At 42.4% G+C, this 22,478-nt stretch overlaps 1 protein-coding gene across 12 annotated transcripts in view; it reads left to right on the top strand.

Annotated features, from left to right (window-relative positions):
• The window catches only part of UGGT2 (UDP-glucose glycoprotein glucosyltransferase 2), a 413,106-nt gene that overhangs the window by 337,129 nt on the left and 53,499 nt on the right, over window positions 1–22,478 (top strand). For 11 of the 12 annotated variants that reach the window (XR_005588059.1, XR_005588057.1, XM_039499669.1 and 8 more), the window contains 5 exons: window positions 379–474; window positions 4,194–4,278; window positions 4,986–5,168; window positions 6,519–6,679; window positions 9,730–9,844. Coding sequence is in view for 10 of the 12 variants with exons in the window: in XM_039499669.1 (XP_039355603.1) it covers window positions 379–474; window positions 4,194–4,278; window positions 4,986–5,168; window positions 6,519–6,679; window positions 9,730–9,844 (640 nt within the window). In the remaining 2 variants the exon portion in view is untranslated. Of the gene's footprint in view, window positions 1–378; window positions 475–4,193; window positions 4,279–4,985; window positions 5,169–6,518; window positions 6,680–9,729; window positions 9,845–9,976; window positions 10,081–22,478 lie in introns of those variants that run through there. The other variant, XM_039499653.1, reaches the window with a different exon arrangement.

Below are 22,478 nucleotides of genomic sequence, written 5' to 3'. Positions count from 1 at the left end.
TTTTAAAAGGTTTAACGGAGAGCACATTTGAGCTTCCAGGAGACTGGATGAATGATGGTTAGTGAATAAGGCTGTGGTTCCCTCACTGAACAATGATAAAAACAAATATTACTCATTCACACTCACTCTGTCTCATTCACTCTGCAGTGAATAGAAAATTCACTGGGCCTTTTGGAAAAATAGAATGTGGTCATGTAATTTTAAAGACTGTATTGTAATACATATGCAAAAGATAGGGGCAGAGTTGAGCTTGTATAGAAACCATTAGTTACAATTCTGTCAATATATAACCCTGCTATTAATGTAGTTCTTTGGGTGGCTTATAGTCTTTGTCCTTCTCCCTAGTTACAGAGCCTATAACAGATATTTATTTTTAAGTTTTTCAGATCTTCAAACAGAAGAAAAGGAGAAGAAAAATGATGTTCTAAATATTTTTTCAGTTGCTTCAGGCCATTTATATGAACGCTTTTTAAGGTAACTTAAGCAAAAAGGAAAACTTAGGAATTTAATGGGAATACTCTAAAAGTTCATCAAAAAATTAAACAGTTTTTAGGAAGTATGGCTGTTCTTTTTAAGAAAACAGTAGGAATAATAACATGGCATAGAAAAAATGTACACAGGAAGGATCAAATTTATTTTTGGTTCAACTATTGAATTATACTAGAGATCTAATTGATCCAATGTCTGTGTTCAAGAATATTATATATTTCTCTTTTAAAGAAAATCCTTTTTTAATGCCGTGCATCAATGTATGTCAGGGGTCAGCAGCCTTTCAGAAGTGGTGTGCCGAGTCTTCATTTATTCATTCTAATTTAAGGTTTCGCGTGCCAGTAATACATTTTAACGTTTTTAGAAGGTCTCTTTCTGTAAGTCTATAATATATAACTAAACTATTGCTGTATGTAAACTAAATAAGGCTTTTAAAATGTTTAAGAAGCTTCATTTAAAATTAAATTAAAATGCAGAGCCCCCCGGACTGGTGGCCAGGACCTGGGCAGTGTGAGTGCCACTAAAAATCAGCTTGCGTGCTGCCTTCGGCACCCGTGCCATAGGTTGCCTACCCCTGATGTATGTGATAAACACTAAAAGGCCAAAATCAGCCTTAGTATATGCTGTGGAAGAAACAAAACTCCATTCTCAGGTTGGAAGCAACAAAATCAGAGACAGCTTTATTCAGGCAATTGCAGGAGAAGAATACAACTGGCAGAGAGCATCTCTGCGCAGTTTCTCCAAAGTACAAGCAAAATCACACAAGCATGTATACTTCTTTGTGACGTGCATTAATTAAAAACATCTACATTTTATTTAGACTATTTGCTATCTATTCCCGTATTTTCTCACTTTCTCGTCTCAAAACATCGCTATCTCAAGGCTAGGTCACTCTGACTATTCTGCTGTTTTACACTCGCTTCTGACGTGGGCCCTGCTTCTACTAGGCTAAAACTTAGCAGGACAGTTGCTCTGTCTCTGCTGTTAAATGGCTACACTTAAACCCTCTCTTCTTTCTCTGCTTCCACAATGCAAAGTAACTCCACAACTTCATTGGAGTCACATCTGTTTAGATAACGGCTGAATTTGGCCCAAAATCCACATACTATAATGTGATGGCCCATTCCCTCTATATACTAATACTGCTGTATCCACAGGTTAATGATCTGATAAATTGTAATTGTTTTAAGGGAATCATTATAGTGTGTTGTGTCAGACTGCTTAGTCTGCTTTTGTTCACAGATTTTTTGAAACAATTGACTGAGATTAACATAAGAACATCCATACTGGGTCAGACCAAAGGTCCATCAAGCCCAGTATCCTGTCCTCTGACAGTGGCCAATGGCAGGTGCCCCAAAGGGAATGAACAGACAGGTTATCATCAAATTATCCATGCCCTATCACCCAATCCCAGCTTCTGGCAAACAGAGGCTAGAGACATCATTCCTGCCCATCCTGGCTAGCCATTGATGGACCTATCTTCCATGTATCTATCTAGCTCCCTTTTGAACCCCGTTATAGAATTGGCCTTCACAACACCCTCTGGCAAGGAGTTCCAGACGTTGACAGTGCGTTGCGTGAAAAAATACTTTCTTGTGTTTGTTTTAAACCTGCTACTTCTTAATTTCATTTGGTGTCCCCTTGTTCTTGTATTATGAGAAGGAGTAAATAACACTTCCTTATTTACTTCTCTATACCACTCATGATTTTATAGACCTCTATCATATCCCCCCCCTTAGTCGCCTCTTTTCCAAGCTGAAAAGTCCCAGTCTTATTAATCTCTCCTCATATGGAAGCCGTTCTATGCCCCTAATCATTTTTGTCACCCTTTTCTGAACCTTTTCCAATTCCAATATATCTTAAAATTTTGAGATGGGGCGACCACATCTGCATGCAGTATTCAAGGTGTGGGCATACCATGGATTTATATAGAGGCAATATGATATTTTCTGTCGTCTTGTCTATCCCTTTCTTGATGATTCCCAACATTCTGTTTGCTTTTATGACTGCCACTGAACATTGAATGGATGATTTCAGAGAACTATCCACAATGACTCCAAGATCTCTTTCTTGAGTGGTAACAGCTAATTTAGACCCCATCATTGTATGTGTATACTTAGGATTATGTTTTCCAATGTGCATTAATTTATCAACATTAAATTTCATCTGCCATTTTGTTGCCCAGTCACCCAGTTTTGTGAGATCCTTTTGTAGCTTGTCACAGTCTGCCTGGGACTTAACTATCGTGAGTAGTTTTGTATCATCTGCAAATTTTTCCACCTCACTGTTTACCCCTTTTACCAGATCGTTTATAAATATGTTAAATAGGACTGGGCCCAGTACAGATCTCTGGGGGACACCACTATTTACCTCTCTCCATTCTCCCTTATTGCCATTGTGTATGCTGTTACAGGGATAGCTGTACCTCTATCCTCTCTCTGAGTGCATCCCCACAGAATGGAATTCTGTAATTCTCCCACTCTTAGGGCTAGTCGACATTAGAAGCAATACAGCAGCGCAGCTCCACCAATGCAGCTGCACCGCTGTAGTGTGGCTGATGGTGAAAATGCCCATGCCAACTGTAGAGAGCTCTCCAGTCAGCATAATAAAACCAATTCTGCAAGAGGCAGTAGCTATGTCAGCGGGAGAAGCTGTCCTGCCGACATAGCTTTATCCATACCTGCAGTTAGGTTGGTGTAACTTACGTCATTCAAGAGGGTGGCTTATTCACATCCCGGAGCAACATAAGTTATATTGACGTAAGTGGTGTGCACAAGCCCCTAGACTAGTCCCAGGGCTGTAGTACCTTGTGGATCAACTGTTCTTACCTAGCAGGTCTGACTGAGCTTGGACACCTGCAGTTCTTCCCTCCCAAAATCTGTAACCAGTGAACTGCAATGATTCAAAATAGCTTTCTTAAAATAAAATTCTTTATTTTTCAGGAGGGACAAAGCATTTAGAGAAAACTGTTTATACCCATGTCTTTCTTACCGAGAGGCATACCATCCTCTGATAGTAATCTAGGCAGGACCAGCTTCTTCAGACTCCTCTGGCAGGCTGTCATGTACCTCGGTCTTGTTTCCCCAAGCAACTTTTCTGTCTCTCTTGAGAATGTTACTTTTAAACCTGCCACCGTTTTTTTGATTTTCTGCTTTGCTAGGCCTTTTTCTGACCTGGCATTGTCCCGTACACTGTCAGTGTTTGCTGAAGAGTGGCTTATCTTGAGCCATTCTGTCTCCTTCCTGCTTGTTTTTTCTTACAGTCCCTATTAAACTAAACCAATACAGTCATACAGTAAACATCCCAATAACCAAGTTAACATACAGTATTTATGAATTATTACAGAGCAGCTCCATTTCAGTCACATATGTATGTACCTTATGATAGAACCTGTTAGTAGACCCAGTGTTTATTTAAACACTGTTCCTTCTAATGTGGTTTAAATACAGTTTGGCCAGTGTGGTGTAGTCTTAGCTGTCTAAAAGTGGTCTAGAAAAATCTGTCAGAATGCAGTTTATGATCATGGAAGTCAAACCTTGCTTAAACTGTGTTAGCAAGAATCATAAATAGAATCAGGTTTGCTACAAGTTTTTATTTCTAATATATAATGGGTCTTAAAACTATAAAATCCCTTTTGATGTTATGGTTGAAATGTGATTTCATGAATATATTAATTTGTTTATTATAGACTTTTCTTTCCACAGAATTATGATGCTTTCCGTTCTGCATCATACCAAGACACCTGTTAAATTTTGGTTTCTGAAAAATTATCTTTCTCCTACATTTAAGGTAAGTGTAATGTCCATTTTTCATTGTGCTTGCATTGTTAATAAGAGTAGTAAAATGAATAGCAATGCATTGTCGCTTTTACTGAATATCATATTTTTTATAATTAGAATGGATTTTAAAATCACTAAATTAATTAAAATCATTACATTATGGAAACATTAATATCAAAGTTCTTAAGCAGCCATTATATAAGATCTTTTTTTCCTTCTGAAACCAAGGTAGAATGGGTACATTTTAAAAGTTTCTTGTATTCTGACAGATTATATCATTTTGAGAAAAATACATATAGTGGGAATACCACTAGAATTATGGAAATTGTCAGAGCAGCTGAAGCACGTTAAGTGCACCAACTGTCATTGTAGTTAGTTTCATTTTGCATCAGACTCCATTTATAAAACATTTTCGTACATAATTATGGTGTTAATCAGTATGTCCTGACCCTAAAAGATAAAAAAAAATCAGTTGGGGGCATTAAAAAAAAAGGGATGTAATGTGGGGGAGGGGGAGAATATATATAGGATAGGGACAACAAGAATGGTTATAATTAAGAGAGCATTATCTCTTGGTTAACTTATAGAAATGGGAGTTCGGAGTTATGGGTTTGGGTACCAACAATGCCAGCTTTGCCTGTGACCTAGCACAAGTCACTTAACCTCTGTGCATATTGCACTGTATAAAGTTATATTTTTTTCTTTTTCCATTTCTAGGAGATTATTCCTCACATGGCCAAAGAATATGGATTCCAGTATGAACTAGTACAGTATAAGTGGCCCCGCTGGCTTCATCAACAGACTGAAAAGCAAAGAATTATCTGGGGTTACAAAATTCTTTTTCTGGATGTTCTTTTTCCACTGGCTGTGTACAAAATAATATTTGTTGATGCCGACCAGGTAGGAAACAATTTTAGAAAAATACATCTGAAAGCAGGGTTTTGCATTGGTTCATGTCAACTCTTACCATCCCTGTAGATATCCTGTCTCAGATATTGATCTCATCAGGTCTCAATAACTGGATTGGCCATCACTAAGCATTACTGAAGGTGCTGCATGATGTGGTGTCCAAAATTCAGTATGCAGCCCTTTTTACTCATTAATTAAGTAATACCTTCACACCATAGACTTGGAGCCATTGTACTGTCTCAAATGGATGTGATGCTGAAGTTTTGATCACGTGGTCATTAAAAATCCCAGGATACTTTTTGTAAGTGTTTTGATGCTGAATAGATACTGTTTGTAAAGCATCTTCAGAACCTTTCTGAAAGGTGAGGCTATTATATGGCCTAGATTTGCAAAGGTGACTAATGATTTGGGTGCCACAATTTTTGGGTGGCCAAACTGACATACCTAACAGGTCCTGATTTTCAGAAGGGAGTTGCTTGTCACTTTTTGGAAATCATGCCTCTTTAAGGTGTGTCAGCTTGGGCATCCAAAAATGTTGGTCTATAAATCAAAGATGATGCTTTTTACTTATTATTTCTTTTAGTTATTAAATATGATCAGGCTTGGGGTTTAATCATTTTTTAAAATTTTTGTTGATTTAAAGTTTTGAAGTTGCAGGAAATTAGTAGGTGTCAGACAATTATTTAATGACAGTAGACACAGATTCAAAAAGTTAAATTTTTTACAACTATTAAACACATTGTCGATATCACAGGTCAAAATATATAAAGTAAATATCTTTAAATCAAACTCTTAAGTTCTCAAGTAGCATTTTTCTTATTTTTCCTATCTGTAAGTTTCAATTATTATTGATGGAAATATGTTTTCATTAATTTGTGTGTGTATGGTGAAATTGATGTTTACTGACATTTACCAGTAAAAATCTAATCCTTCCAAGCCTAAATATGATCAACTGAAGCTGTACATAATAACCTGTCCCAGGCTGGCTAGCCCTTTAAGAAGGGTAGGGTTCAGCCTCGCCGATGACCGCTCATCTCCCCCAACTGCCTCCAGCTGATCCTGATTGACGGGGGATCAGGTGGTTGAGGTCAGTTATCAGACCCAACTGGGAAGCAGGCCACAGAGATGTGCTGCAGAGGCTGACCCTACCACAATAATAAAAAAAAGTATGCCTTTTGCCCAAGCAGTAACTAGATAAACATGTTGTAACAGACTATTAGTCTAACAGACTAGACTCATTTCTGTCAAAAATCTGTGGCACGTGGACTATATCTATATAAAGGGGGGGAAAACAACATTAAACTACTAAAAAGAAGTGTTTCCTGTTTTTCTCTTGTTTAGATTGTGAGAAGTGACCTCAAAGAACTTAGAGATATAGATCTAAATGGAGCTCCCTATGGATATGTCCCCTTTTGTGACAGTCGCAGAGAAATGGATGGGTACCGTTTCTGGAAATCAGGGTATTGGGCATCACATCTTGGAAGAAGGAAATACCACATAAGGTAGGAGGAACATTAATTTATATTTTTGGATTATTTGTAGAAATGTTTAAAATTTTGGTCTTTTGTCAGTAAGGCATTCAATAACAATCAAATAGTCTTAGATAGCCTGTGAGAGACGGAAATAAAGCATAAAATCGATGCAACGTGGATTGATTTAAATCATGATTTAAATCACTTAAGTGGAAAGTTTTGATTTAAATAATCAATTTTAATGAACTTTTCCATTCGTACTTCAGTTATTTTCTAAAGAAAGGTGCATTGTCATTGGTCGATATAACCATTAAAACATTTTGATTTACAGCTAAATAGAACCTTTACACTACATTTGGTACATCTTTTGCCATGTAGGATGGTATGCATTTATTTAAGCAATTATATAGCTTTAATACTTTCAGATTCTTATTAACTGTACATTTTTAGTATGTTAGAAAATGGTGAATGATATACAAAACATGTTACATATATACAACTAAATAATTTATTAAACAGAGGGATACACTGTAGTCAGTAAATTAAACTGATTTTTTCAGGTTATCCTGGGAAAAATTTCAACAATCCCTAACTGAAAGTGAGTGGAGCTTAAGTTCTTGCCTGAATCTCTTGAAAATGACACAACAGTCTCCTAAGTTACTTAGTCTGTCCTTCAGACTTTTCAAACTAGTGGCTCTCATCCCCTCCCTCCTCATTTTGATTCATAGACTGGAAGACAGAGACCAGTTTTCCTGCTTTTTCAAATCCCAATTGATTTCTCAGCTTTGAATGAATTCGTCCAAATGAAGAAAATATATTTTGTGCCTGCAGAATAGGCTGTTGCTGTCAAAAGCTGGTTTAGCACTTCACAAACTCTGGTTTCAGGTGCTTAGCTAGTGACTTCACCAGTTCAGTGACTTTCTTTAAAACATCAATCAGGAGACATGTATTACTTAAATGGATCACTCCAGCCATATAATTTTATTACGTTTGGCATGATTGATGGGTGATGCCCATATCATAGAAGCATCTTCTTTTTTCAGCAGTTAGACATTGATCCTGGTACTTTGGCTTGAGAATATTGGCAAGAAAATGAGGTGGAGTAAGTGCTTGTTCCATCCTTTTTTTTTTTTTTTACTGCCTGTAATTTAACTTTGTTGTTATTTTTCATTCTTCAATGTCTCTTGAAGATCTTTCCAAATTTCAACAGCATCAGCAATATAGCAGCAATCTTTCTGCAGTTTGACACAGCTATGGAAATAGGTTTCAGTTTATTCATCATATCTTCTGTTTCTCTTTAGTCTGATGTTGACTACTTAGTCTGTGATACTTCCATTTATTTTGTCACAATTTTTTTCACAAATTGTCATCAGAATAGCTCAGTTCTTAATAAATAGCTCAAAACAGTCAACCACCAAATTCCACTGTACATCTTGGCAGAGAATTAGTTTGGGTCCTCCTTCTCTTTTCAGTGAAGCCAAAGCAAAGTGGTTGTTACAGGAGTATTTTGCAATTTCAGCAGCATTTTCCTTTATTCCTGGAGTTGTACTTATATATTAAGCTAAAAGATTCATCAAATGAGTACTGCACCTATATGTTATAAGTTTCAGGTTCTCTTATTATCTTTCTCTAAATTTCTTCCTATCTGTGCTACATTTGCAACACTGCCTATGACAAAGCTACACACTTGAATTTTTGTTCACAGTTTGTTATAGCTTTTACTTCTACTTCCATTGCTGCTACTTTTAAATATTCTGCTGTATCAGTTGTTTTTGCAAGATTGACAACTCCATATTCTCTTGTCACACAAGCAAATATTACTGGATCATTGTGTACATTGCTCCACCCATCAAGATTCAGATTAACAAATTTCCCTCCAATTTTTCGGCACATTGTTCAATTTCCTTCTCATACATTGTATCCAGTAACCTTCTAGCACACTTTCTTCTGCCAGGTGGAAAAGTAGCCTGGTCATAATGAGTGAACCATGTCTAGGGCTGCATTGTGAAGAATTTTGTCTCTTCTTCACAAAGTGTCCTGCTTTGACACCAGTGTTGCTTCTTTCTGGTTGCACACTCTGCTCCTTCTGCCTTGTTACATAACTCTCACCCCTACAGAAAACAAATGAACTCACAACAATCTAAAAATTCTGCTTGTATAATCTACATATCTTTTAGACTTCAATATTTTATTTGTTTAGAGACAGAAAGGAAAGCAATTGAGAAATTAATGGGTTTCTGTTTGCATCTCTGTCTGTGTACACATGCAGGGACACAAGTGCTGAGAACCATCCAGAAGTAAGGGCTGGTAGTTACTGGGCAGATCAGTATTTTTCCATGAACCAGAGAGTAAGTTTCCATGATGGGTGAAGGCATAGATATTCATAATTTGAGAACTGAGCCAGAGTTCAGGTAGGGAGAAGCTGTAAACTAGGAGAATGAGCTCACACAGGTGGACTTATTGAATGATCCGGATGAGATACATGATGGTGTCTCCTGGTGTCAGAGGCTGGGTCCCAACACCTACGATGCCTTTGCTAGTCTCTTGCACCCAGTAGCACAGCCCTTGGGTTCTCCACAGGATCAAGCCCTCAATATGGTACATGACTTATTGTGACATTTATAAAGCTTAACCTCAAAAGTTAGTTTTCCCCCTGATTCTCTGTCTATATAGAAAAACAGCCTTTAACTCAAAGTTTTTGACAGAGGCTTATGGATTCAGCATGTTTATTTTTATTTAAATGTTAAGAGATTATAATAATTTTAGGCTTAACATTTTTGTATTAAATTCAGATTTCATTTTAAACGGGTTTATTTTTAAGAAAAACTTATAATTTAAATAACACATGAAAAAATCTGATTAATTTTTTTTAATTGATTTCTTTTTATCCACCCTAAATCCATGTGGTAGATTGATTAGCACATGCTGAGTTCACTTCTTGTGTTGGGGCTTCAGCTAGTTACTTAAAATAACATTCCTTTAATGCAGACACAGTATTTGCCTCCTTGTTATCAAGTTTTTTCCAGTTTCGAATAGGTATGTCAAAATCTGCAAAACTTAATGCATTTTTGTTTTTGTAGTGCCTTATATGTTGTGGATCTTAAGAAGTTCAGAAAGATTGCTGCAGGAGACAAACTTCGGGGCCAATACCAGGCTCTCAGTCAAGATCCAAACAGTCTGTCAAACTTAGATCAGGTATGCAAGAGTTTAATGTCTGCCTGAAGATAAATGACATTTTTTCTTTTCTTTAAAATATTCTTCCTGTTTTTCTCTGTTTTCGCTATTTGTGATTTGTGTGTAGCCTTAATTACTTTCTTACTATTATAGGAGGAGGTCTCCATAGAAGGTTTTGCAAATGCGCTTCTGTGTTGCTATCACATTACAACATTTTTAAAGTTATGATCTGGTTACTAAAGTATAGCTAGAATTTCCAGGGGTAGGTATTTTTATTATATTTATTATCAAATAAATTATGTACGTTATGCACATTTTTAGGAAAATGGAATGTCAGGTTATAGCTCTCCTACTGTCTAATGTGTGTAAATCTTCTCTTTCGCAGTCTATGCAATGGAATCCAACCTACCGTCAGTACAAACAGACCAAAATACAAGGAGAGTTCTAATGGTTGATGTTTTATTTTTGTTGTTGTCAGTCAGCGTTTTAGTGCAAAAAATTCCAATTCTTATTGTTGGCGCACACTGCAGCAGTCATGGGATTGTGTGATGGGTGGACTAGGCTGAGATGTCCTCTCAGGGAGGCCTCAGGCCACACCTGTCCCAGGAGAGGAACAAGTCCTCGAAGCAGTCTAGAGAGCCTGCGCAGGAAGTAGCCAATCAGGGGGAGGCTAAAAAGTTCTAACCAATCAGAGAGGCTGCAGGTAGCAGCCAATCAGGGCCTCAGAGGACCATATAAAAAGGAGCTGCAGAGACAGTCAGTTCCTTACTGGATCCAGAGGATTCCAGTTGGTGCTTCCGGCTGGCCAAAGGGAACTGCAGCACCATGAACAGATCAGTGCTGGCAGGGACCAGGAGAGCAAAAAGGAGCTTCTGATTTGCTGCTGGGACTGAATACAAGACTTCAGCCCTACAGAAAAGGTTGACACATTGCTGAAGGCTGGCACCTCGGGGAAGTGGCCATGGGAACTGAAATCAGTTTAGATAAAGGGACACGGCAGCACATGGCTGCTATTCTGAGGGTCCCTAGGCTGGGACCTGGAGTAGTGGGCAGGCCCGGGTCCCACCCATAGGTTACTGGGGGAGTGGCCTACATTTGGAGAGCAATAAACCCCCAGAAGGGGATCTGAACTACTTAGTGACCCAGCTGGAAACCCAAGGCCGGGATTGTTTAAAGACTGCAGACACACCTGACCATAAGGGGTGCAATGGACAAAGTGTGAGGAAAACTGACTTAGAGGAAGGATCCAAAGAAGAGGACCTCGGTCTCTCGCTACCAGGAGCCAGCTCCCCAAATGCCTGGATCTCCCACTAAGTCTACAGTGTCAGAGGCTTCAACCTGTCAGCTCGGTACCATGGAGGTGAAGGACTTTTCTTCTGGTACCAATGGGGCTGTGAGATCCCGGAGCACTTAGGAGAAGCATGACTCCAGCAGGCTTCAGTACCATCTGTGAAGGACACGGAGGCCCAGGACATACACCCTTCTAGCATGGCATCATCTGCATCAGGCTTACCAATGGTGCTTTCTCACTCAGCTCCATCGCTACTGGCAAAATTGCAGCACCAGGCACCTTTGGCCCTGGCACCTTCGTACTCCAGATCAACAGTACTGTCAACCTCAACTGCTACATTGATACCAACAGACTCAGTACAGCAGGAATTTTGCTACTCCAGGGCCTTGTCAGTGTTAGATGAGCCAGAGTCCTCACTATTTATGGGTACCAAACGACCAAGACTCTAGTCTCTGGATTACCATTGCTTCCTGGAGCCACAGGATTTTCTGCCTTTTTCTACTGCATCCCCTCATTGGAGGACATTGAGGAGAATGAAGGAGACATTCAATCAGTCTCCACCTTATCAGTGGGGGGTTCCCCTCCACATCATTACAGGAACCCATATTTCGGCAAGAACCCACGTCAGGGAGGATAGAATCAGTCCTGTACCACCTCCACTCCTATGTGGGGGAGGGGAAGGGGCCCATAAGTGGCCATACTGGTATCCTTGGGCAGCATAACAACAGCAATTTGCTAGACCTTCGGCTTTATTTCACCAGGAAAATAGGGTTGCACAGTTTCCTTCCACCAAACCCCCAACACAAGGATACATTTGAAAAACGGGAGGCTAGGGCAGCCAAAGAGGCCACCCCTCAAACTCCTGTTTTGTAGTCATCTCCAGATGAGGCAGTCACCACCACCACCACCATCATCAATGGCTGATGATTTTCACCAATTCCAGCACCTTGTGAAAAGGGTGGCTGACACCCTCTAGATACCTCTTTAGAAATTAAAGACTCACAACACAAGCTTCTGGACATTCTGCAGTTGGCAACACCCACCCAAGTTGTGCTCCCATTAATGAAGCATTTCTGGATCCATCAAAGACTGTGGCAAACTCCTGCCACCATCCCACCAATTTGTAAACGGATAAGAAATATTATTTTCCCTCCGGGACTCAGAATTTTTGTTTTCTCATCCCCCACCTAATTCCCTGGTGTTGGATACTGTAAACGAGTCAGGATAAACATCATTTCTCCAGGTCTACCCCTTACAATAAGGACCAGAAGAGGTAGGACCTTTTTGGCTGAAAGGCGTACACATCCACAACCCTCCAATTTTGGATTGCAAACTGTCAGGCATTCATGGACAGATAGGCCTTAATAATTACAATAAGTTTGCAACCTTTATTGAACATCTTCCACAGGATCATGGACAGCACTTCCAGGGCATCAGTAAGGAGAGTCAGTTATTAGCCAGAACTTCTCTGCAAACATATTTAAATGCCCTGAACGCTGCCGCTAGATCCATCTCCACAATGGTTGTCATGTGCAGAGCGTTATGACTCCAGCTGTCAGGGTTCTCGAAAGAGGTTCAGAATACTATTGAGGACCTCCCATTTGATGGTCAGAAGCTCTTCTCTGGGACTGTGGATGAGTCCTCACACTTTCTGAAGAACTCAAGGGCCATGTTGATGTCTCTGGGTATACACACAACAACAAACAAAAGGAGATTTAGCAGGTCTCAAACTGCTCAAAGATCATGCCTGACCCAGTTCTCTGGATTTCACAGAACCACTGAACCCTCTAGAAAGAGACAAAAATTCCAGAGGAAAAGAGCTTCTGACCCTCCTTCAGCAAGTACCCAGTCATCATCAAAACAACAGTTTTGATGGGTTGGTTGAGGGCTCAACTCCTCTGTCACCTCTAGTTTGCAAGCTGCAACATTGTGCTCATCTTTGCACTTCTGGAGACCTCCTTTCCCATTTTCAGAAGGTCTGGCAGCATTTTACAATAGATAAGGGAGTCATATAACATTGGGCTACACAATCCGCTGTACGTCCCTTCCTCCCTCCCACCCCCATTTCCCCATTCCTCTTCAGGGATCCATCTCATGAGACTGAACTGAGTCAAGAGGTACACTTTTCTCCTTTGTTTAGGAACAGTAAAATTGGTCCCATCTCCTAACAGGGGGGAAACGGTTTTATTCAAAGTATTTTCTTGTGCCACAAAAGGACGGACGATGAAGACTGATCTTAGATCTAAGACAACTGAACAAATTTGTAAAGTCTCATAAGTACAGGATGGTGACTCCAGCAGCTTCAGTAGAGACAGATTGGTTTCTGGCTTTCAACCTACAGGATGCCTATTTCCATATAGAGACTTCCTTTCAGCCTCTCTTTGGCTGCAATGATATTCTCAAAGGTTCTAGCAGTAGTAGCTGCTTGCCTTCACCAAGAAGCAATTTTAGTCTTCCCATATCTTGACAACAGGGTACTCAAGGACTGATCTTACGCTGCAGTATTAACTTCCACCAAGACAGCTCTCTCTCTCTTTCAGGAATTGGGTCTCCAGTTAAACGTAAAAATATCCATGTTAACCCCTGACAGAGAATACAATTCACAGTAGCATATTTGGATTTGTTGGCAGCCAGGGCCTTCCTTTCCACATACAGATTCATAACTTTGGCCAACCTGATTGGGACAATTCAAGGAACCTCCCATGCTACAGTAAGAAATGTTTGCAGCTCCTGGGTCATATGGCAGCTTTCACCTTCGTGACTGCACTTGCAAGTCTGTACCTCTGCTGCTTTCAGGGCTTGTTCACAACGATCTATTCCTCCACCAGAGATAATGTGGACAAACAGTTACAGTTCCCCTCCAGGTGAAGAATTCCCTAGACTGGTGAAAAAATCCATTCAGTGTCTGTGCGGGTGTCCCTTTTATCTGACCAGCTCCAACAATATTTGAGACAACAGACACATCACTGTTAGGGTGGGTAGAACACCTCAATACCCTCCCAATTCAGGGTAGATGAGCACCTCAGGAAGCCAGTCTCCATATCAACCTGTTGGAACTCAGAGCAGTCAGGAATGTCTGCCTTCCTGGTGCTCATAGGTACAGATTGCCTCTTTGTACTGAGACCTACTCAGTCACTGGACTCCCATCTGTCCCCCGTATTGCCCGATTCACTGCCTTTTTCACCTGGGGCACCTCCACTAGATGATGTTGAGGATGATAATGGAGACTTCCCTTCAATCTCTTCTTTCTTGGTGCAGGGCTTTCCCACCCAGCCATTTGAGAACCCGTTCTTTGATACCCACAGACAGAGAGAGGCATTTCAGGGAAGACATCACAACTAGTGGTAACAACTTTGGATGATATTCCCCATCCCCTGTACGACACCCCCCCCCCCCCCACAATAGCAATACCTGGGACCTCTGGGTGGCATACTGACAAAAAATTTCCAAGGCATTTTGTTGCACATTTTGACAGTTTATTGCACAAGGTGAGTAACCTTGTCATCTTTGTATAGTGTCCTTAGGGCTGCTCCACTTCAAGTGATTCACCACAAGGGGGCATGAACTTCAGAAGCAAGTCCAAGACTGTACAGCAGAACCCATCAGGATAAGAGACATACAGTCCCCTCCCTCCACAGCCCATTCTTCAGCAGAAGGAGACATTCTAGGAGCAGGAAGCTAGGGCAGATGAGGAAAAATTACCATTCCTTGTCATCAGAAGTTGAGGAAGTTATGCCTCCACTCCTGCCTATGGCCAGTGATTTCCCACCATTTCAGAACCTCTGCAGATACCACTTAAAAAAGTCAAGGAATCAAAAAAATGGTTACTCACCTTCTCATAACTGTTGTTCTTCAAGATCTATTGCTCATATCCATCCCAGTTAGGTGCATGCACAGTCGTCGGAAAGTTTTTCCCCTAGCAGCACCCATCGGGTCGGCTGTGGAGCCCCCTGGGTTGGCACTTCCATAACACTTAATATTTGACCCTGCCGATCCAGCGCCTCCTCAGTTCCTTCTTGTTGGCTATTCCAGTAGAGGGGAAGGCAGGTGTGTCATAGGTTTATTCCCCACTTTGAACTTTAGCGTTCACAAGATGGGGACCTGCATGGACTCCTCTAAATTAAAATCCTAGTTTAGATCTGGTTCTCGCTGCCACCAGATAAGTTTAAAGTGGATAACACTGCCTGTCCCCCCCCAAGCTTCTAGGGGGAACTCAACAAAACCCCTTGAGAGAGAGAGAGAGAGAAACAGCCTCCCCTCCCCTCTCTCTTCTCTCTCCAGCCCGGAGAGATTATTTACACACTGAGTTAAATCCTTCAACACAAACACAAAGGCCTCACTTGATTATAAGCAGCAGCAGGTGCAGCACCTGAACACACACCAGCGCTGGCAGCGCTGCAAATGCGAAAGCGCCAGTGTAGTCAAAAAGCCCGCGCCAGCGCCGCCGCGCGCTCCCAGCGCCGCCACAGGAGGGAGGAGGTAGACGAGAGAGCTGGGAGAGTTTTCTCCTTGCAGCTGGCTGGGCGCTTAGCTGCGCTTTGACAGCGCTGCGGCTGCGAAATGAAGCCACAGCCAAAGCAGCCAGAAGCCCTCCCTTCCCTTCCTCCTCCCTTCTTGAGAGAGAGATAGAATCAAACTTGAATCAAAAACAAATCAATTCATTTTTCCCTCCCTTCCCTGAAAAAAAAAAAAGGGAAAAATCCAAAAAAAAAAAAGAAAAAAAAAAAGAAAGAAAAAAAGAAAAAAAAAAAAAGTACACTATCTACCAAACTGAGAAAAAAATACAAAAAAAACTAAATAAAAAAAAAAAGACTTCCCCTCCTCCCTCTCACCAGCATAATCAAAGTAAGCACAACAGAAATAAAAGCAATTTCCCAAACACACACACAATAAAATATAGAAAAACTCAAAAGACTAATAACCCTTTTTAACTAACTCTCTCTCTACTAATAGTAGGAAAATACTCATAGAGAACTGGGAGACATGTCTGGCTCTCTCAGATCCAAAGAGAGCACACACAGCAAAAGAGCAAACAACACAGAAACTTCCCCCTCACAGACAGATTTGAAATTCTCCCCTCCTTGGGTCTCTCTCAGGTTTGGTCTTATGTTACTGAGCTTAACAACCTACTTACAAAAGAAAGACTAAAAACTAACTATAAATGTATGACCCACCCGCCATACTCAGTGGGGGAGACACTAGAACCATCATTTCCCATTAACCTTAAAAAAAACAACTAAAAAAAAAAAACTAAAAAACATAACATATATTACAATATATCATTTCAATAAACAATTTCATTTTCATTTTTCACAATTACTTTTTTTTTTCTTGGCATAACACTTTCGCTTGGCCCCACCCTCCCATTCCCCCACCCCTCCTTGTTCACCTGTCTGTTGTGTCCATTCCAACCCCCATGGGATCAGTGTTCAGTCCATGTCAACCTTGTCATGGTGATTGGTTTTACTTTTTTGAGGTTTATGGCCTTTTGCTTTCCTGGTTCCTTTTTCCTTTTTTCCTTATAAAGTCCTTTCCTGAAAGAAAGTCCTTGTTCTAGAACTGAGAGGAGGTGGAAGAGCTGCTGAGCGTGCCTTGCTCGCTGCTGCTGCCCCAGCTTGTCTCTGCTTGCTGCTGCCTGCCTGCTCAGTCTGGGACTGTTTCTGGGTGCTGGCCTGACTGGGACTCCGACTTGGACTTGTGGTTGTCTGGGGTCCCTCTGGAGTGGGTGTGGAGGTGGTTGAGATGATTGATATTTTGGGCTCTGGCGCTCTCCGCTGGGGCTGGTGCACTGCTGCCTGGCTGCTCCTCTGGGGTCAGTCAGGGTGCTTCTGCCAGTTCAGGCCGCTGCTGGTGTGTGGGGTTGGGTGGGGTTTGCGGTTGCTGGTGTCTGGTGTGTCAGTGCTGGCAATGTTTCACTGGGTTGGTTATCCTTCCAGTTTCTGTTGTGGGACTGATGTACTAATGCTGCTGTAGTTGTGTCTGTGGTAACACATCTGGGTCCTCTGTCTGGTGGGCGGGGGTGGTGGGAACGGGTCCAGGGGGGGGACTAGGGGTGAAGAGGGGAGGGCTTGCTTGTTTGGCCTGACTGCCCGTGACCACCCTCCTGGCCAGCTCCACCATGTGGCACAGTCTTCCCCAGTAGCATGGGGGGGGAATAATTGTCATAGACAGCAAGTCCCCACTCCCTTGACCAGTCCTTCTGTGTGTCTGTCAGGATGTACTACTGGCAGTAGGTTTTAAAATTTTTCAAGAAGGCCTCAGTGTCTCTCACTGTGCTGGGATGGGGAATTGGGATGGGGAACAGTGCCTGGGAGGGCTCTGGGAGGCTGTTGTGGGGTTGGGTTGGGTCCTGGGCTGGCTAGTGGGCCGGCTGGTGGGCTCTCTCTCTCTCTCTCTCTGCTCTGGTCAGCCTCCTCTTCTTCTCATCTTCTCTCTGCTCTGTCTCTTCTCCATGTCTTCTTGGTTCTTGCTTTCTGCTGTTGTACTGGTTTTCATGTCTTTTTCTTTTGCTGGTACTCATGTCTTTTTTTAGTTAGTGCTGTGTATTGCTTTGCTTTCAAAAAAAATTCTCCTTTTTCATTTCTGAAGAAAAAAAAAAAAAACTGAAACAAAAAAAACAAAATGTTTCATTTTCTTTTGTGACTGAGAAAAAAAAACCAAAAAGTCCTTTGTAAAACTTTACCTAGAAAAAAGTAACCTTTTTCTGTTTCCTTTCTAAAACCTCCTCTCTAACAAAAAGAAAGAGAAAAAGAAAAACTTCTTCAAAAGAAAAGAAAAAAGAAAAAAGAAAAAAGAAAAAAGAAAAAAGAAAAAAGAAAAAAGCCTTAAAAAAGCCTGTCAGAAAACTACTACCTCCTTCTACCTCTTACTCCTTCAACTTCTCTCTTCTAATCCCTCTCTCCTCTCTCCCTCTCTTCTCTCTGCTGCCTCCTGCTCTCTCTCAAAAGAATGGCCTCTGAATGGCTCTTCTGGCTTAGTCCTCACCATACCACACTTTTACCCCACTTTCTTCTTATTCACTTTGATCTACTTATGGCTGACACTGCCTGACCTGCATGATGGACTCACTAACTGAGTAGTCTATTCCTGCCCCTGGTTCTGTTTGCCACCAGTTAAGTTTAAAACACCCTGCACAGATTCAAACCCCTTGAATCCCACCCCCTCCAATCTCACCAGAGAGACAGATCCCAGAGAGACCAGCCACAGCCCCCCTCCTCTCTCTCTCCAGCCTCCCCCCTTCCTGGAGAGAGATAAATCCTTGACAAACTCCTCTCCCTCAACACCCTCAACTCCCTTCCCCCCCCTCCTCCCTTCCAGAGACTCCTTGATTCAAACTCCTTGATCAAACCAAACAAGCCCTCCACATTCCCCCCCCCCTCTCCTCCCCCTAAAAAAAAATTCAAAAAAGAAAATTCAAAATCAAAATCAAGGATTCCTAAACCCCCCCCCTTTCCCCCTCAAATCCTTAAAAATCCTTTGAACAAAACCCTTAAAATTCAAAACAAAAAAAAAAAATAAAAAAACAAAACCCCAAAAAAAAAAAAAAAAAAAAAAAAAAAAAAAAAAAAAAAAACAACCAAACAAAAAAACACAAAAAAAAAAAAAAAAAAAGAACACAAAAACAAAAAAAAAAAAACAAAAAAAAAAAAAAACAGGACAAATAAAACAACCCTCCTCTCCCTCAGCCTCCTCATATAAAAAAACACAAAAAAAAAATATTCCATAGAAACAAACCAACCACAAATATAGAAAAACATAAAATACTCTTCAAAAGCAAGACTAATCCGCCTTTTAACAGAACTAAACTACACAAATAGTAGGAAAAGATAGACAGAACTGGAAGGATAGATCCAAAGAAATCAGAGAGAGCAAAAGAGCAACACAGCACACAAGAAACAACCTTCAAAGAACAAGAGATCCAGAATTGTCCTTCCTCCCCTTACTGGGTCCTTTATCCTGGTCTTTGATTACTACTGACTTTTTTTACCTAAAAGTTAAAAAGGACTTTAAACTTATAAACTAAGGTGGGTCTGGAATAGACATGAGCAATACATCTCAAAGAACAACAGTTACAAGAAGGTGAATAACAGTTTTTTCTTCTTCGAGTGTCCAAAGAATGGGCCGTGAGAGCTGGGGCTGGAACTTTGGCTAATTTGTAGCAGGTGCAGCTGCAGAAGGTAATCCACAATGAGATCCTCTGTGGCAAGACTGGGAGACCTTTCATATGGTCAGCCACTGCCACATATAGCTGTTTTGACTTCCGGAACAGCTTCATGTGTTCGATGTAAAAAGCGAGTGCCTGTCGAATGTCCAGAGAGTGGAGCCTTTCCTCTTGGCTGCTCACATGAGGTTTAGGGTAGAACACAGGCAGGAAAATATCCTGGTTGGAGTGAAATTGGGACACAACCTTTGCAAGAAAAGCCGAGGGAGGCCTAAGCTGCACCTTGTCCTTGAAGAAGACCATGTATGGAGGGTCAGAAGTGAGGGCCTTAAATTCCAAGACTCTCCTTGCTGAAGTAATGGCAACTAGAAAGACAACCTTCCATGATAGATACAGGAGCGAGCAGGTTGCCAATGGTTCAAATGGCGGTCCCATCAGTTTGGAACTAACCAGGTTGAGATCCCACACAGGGATCAGCTGCCGAACCTGTGGGTTAAGATGCTCCAGGCCCTTGAAGAAGTGGCCAACCATGGGGTTGGCAAAGACGGAGTACCCGGCTGCTACCAGATGGAATGCAGAGATAGCCGCCAGGTACACATTGATGGAACAAACAGCCAGACCTTGCTGCTTGAGGTGTAACAAGTACTCCAGGATGACGGGAATGGGGGCCTGCAACGATGGAGTACAGCCCTGGGAACACCAGGTCCCAAACCTTTTCCACTTTGCCAGATAGGTGGCCCTAGTGGAGGGCTTCCTGCTACCATGGAGAACTTCCCTGATCAACTCTGAGCACATGAGTTCCATGGGATTTAGCCATGAAGTGGAGAGACTGGAGGTTTGGGTGACTAAGGCGACCATGGTCCTGGGTGATCAGGTCCAGGAACAGTGGTGGTAATGTGATCAGAGTGTCCACTGAAAATTCCATGGATATGTGGAAGTAAGCATCCTTGACATCGAGGGCGGCCTACCAGTCTCCTGGATTGAGAGACGGAATAATTGAGTTCAAGGAGACCATGCAGAACTTCAACTTCTTCATGAATCTGTTGAGGCCTCATAGATCGAGGATGGGTCAGAGACCCCCTTCTGGCTTTGGGGATTAGGAAATAGCCAGAGTAGAATCCCTTGCCCTTTAGCTCCTGAGGTACCTCCTCCACTCCCCCTGCTGTGAGGAGAATCTGCACCTCCTGTACAAGGAAATGCTCATGAGAGAGGTCCCTGAAGAGGGACAGGGATGTGGGGATGGGAGGAAGGGAAAGAGTAGAATTGGAGAGAATAGCCCACTTCTACTATGCAAAGAACCCAGCGGTCTGATGTTATTTGGGACCAAGCATGGTAGAAGTGGGATAGACTATTCAGGAAATGGGTGAGGATCTGGTCCATAGTCTGGTACGTTGTCCTGGGCACACCTTCAAAAGGCCTGATTAGAGACCAAAGAAGTGCACATCTGACCCTGGTTGGATGAGGGCTGGGACTGCTTGTGCCTACTGTTCCTACCGTGCTTCCTAGAGAAGTCCTGTCTAGAATGTGGCAGGTAGGGACACTGAGAGGGCTGCAGCTTAGTGTTTCCACTGAGTAGCCGGAGTATGGACCCCCAGCGACTTTAGTGTAGCCCTCGAGTCTTTAGGGCTATGTAGCCTAGAGTCAGTCTGCTCTGAAAACTGGCCCACCCCATCAAATGGCAGGTCCTGGAGGGTCTGGTGTACCTCGGGTGGCAGCCCCAAGGCCTGCAGCCATGAGCTGTGCCTCATGGCAATACCGGAGGACAAGGTGCGTGCTGCTGAGTCCACAGCATCCAGTGAGGCCTGTAACGAGGTCCATGCCACTGCCTTACCCTCCTCAACTATAGCCCCAAACTCCTCCCTGGACTCCGCAGGTACCAGCTCTCTGAACTTCAACACGGAGTTCCAGGAGTTAAAGATAGACTCCTGTCCTGCTTCCAGTGCCGCTTCTGTGGCTCCGAAGAGTGAGACTGGTGCCGGGTAGATTCTACTGGCTTTGGTGCCGGGGAGCAACGGTGCCGAGGATCTCTGTGCCCAGAGTCTTTCCGCTTCTCTAACAGAGGCTGGAGCACTCCGCACCGACAATCTCTGCGCTGGGTCCTGCTGCCCCTAGGCGGGCTGCGGTGTCAGTGCCGCCTCCATAAGGAGCTGTTTTAAACAAAAGTCCTGCTCCTTTTTAGTTCTGGGATGGAACCCTTTGCAAATCTTGCACCAGTCCGTCTCGTGTGCCTCCCCCAGACACTTGAGACGAGTCGTGGGGGTCGCCTGTTGGCATGGGCTTGTGGCAAGACTTGCAGGGCTTGAAACCTTTGGATCGAGGCATGACCTGAGCCCCAAGGGGAGAATAGAAAGGTGGGGGGACGGGGAAGAACCCCCCACTCCTAAATTACTAACTTAAATATAAACTACACACATTATGAAAACTGGAGTACTTTTGGCACCTTAGAGACTAACAAATTTAAGTACTCCTGTTCTTTTTGCGGATACAGACTAGCATGGCTGCTACTCTGAAACCTGACATTATAAAAACTACAACTATTAACAACTATACACAAAGCTAGAAGAATAAGCTGAGTACTGGCAAGAGCAAGCTACTGTAGTTCCAACAACCATCACTGGGGGTAAGAAGGAGGCGCCAGGTCAACAGGGTCATATGTTGAGCGCCATGGAGGAGCCACTCCAGGGTGATCCACAGCCAAACCCGATGGGTGCTGCTAGGCGAAAAACTTTCTGATGACTGTGCATGCATCACGCATACACCTAACTGGAATCGACATGAGCAAGCACTTGAAGAAGAACGCAAGTTACTGGACATTCTGCAGTCAGCAATGCCAACCAAAATTGTGCTACCTGCCAGAGAGATGCTTTCAGATCTGGCAGAGACTGTTCAGCAGACTCCAGCAATAGTAACACCAACTTGCAAATGGGCTGGTAAAAAATATTTCCCCACCAAGGGCTCTGAATTTTTATTTCCTCACTCGCCACCGAATTCTCAGAATATAAGAACGGCCATACTGGGTCAGACCAAACGTCCATCTAACCCAGTATCCTGTCTTACGACAGTGGTCAGTGCCAGGTGTCCCAGAGGGAATGAACAGAACAGGTAATCAAGTGAACCATCCCCTGTCGCCCATTCCCAGCTTCTGGCAAACAAAGGCTGGAAACACCATCCCTATCCATTCTGGCTAACAGCCATTGATTGAC

Source organism: Mauremys reevesii, linkage group 1 (assembly GCF_016161935.1).
Source record: "Mauremys reevesii isolate NIE-2019 linkage group 1, ASM1616193v1, whole genome shotgun sequence".
NCBI classification, from domain to species: Eukaryota; Metazoa; Chordata; order Testudines; family Geoemydidae; genus Mauremys; species Mauremys reevesii.
The sequence above is the reverse complement of the archived record's forward strand: the minus strand, read 5'-3'. Positions and strand labels throughout refer to the sequence as shown.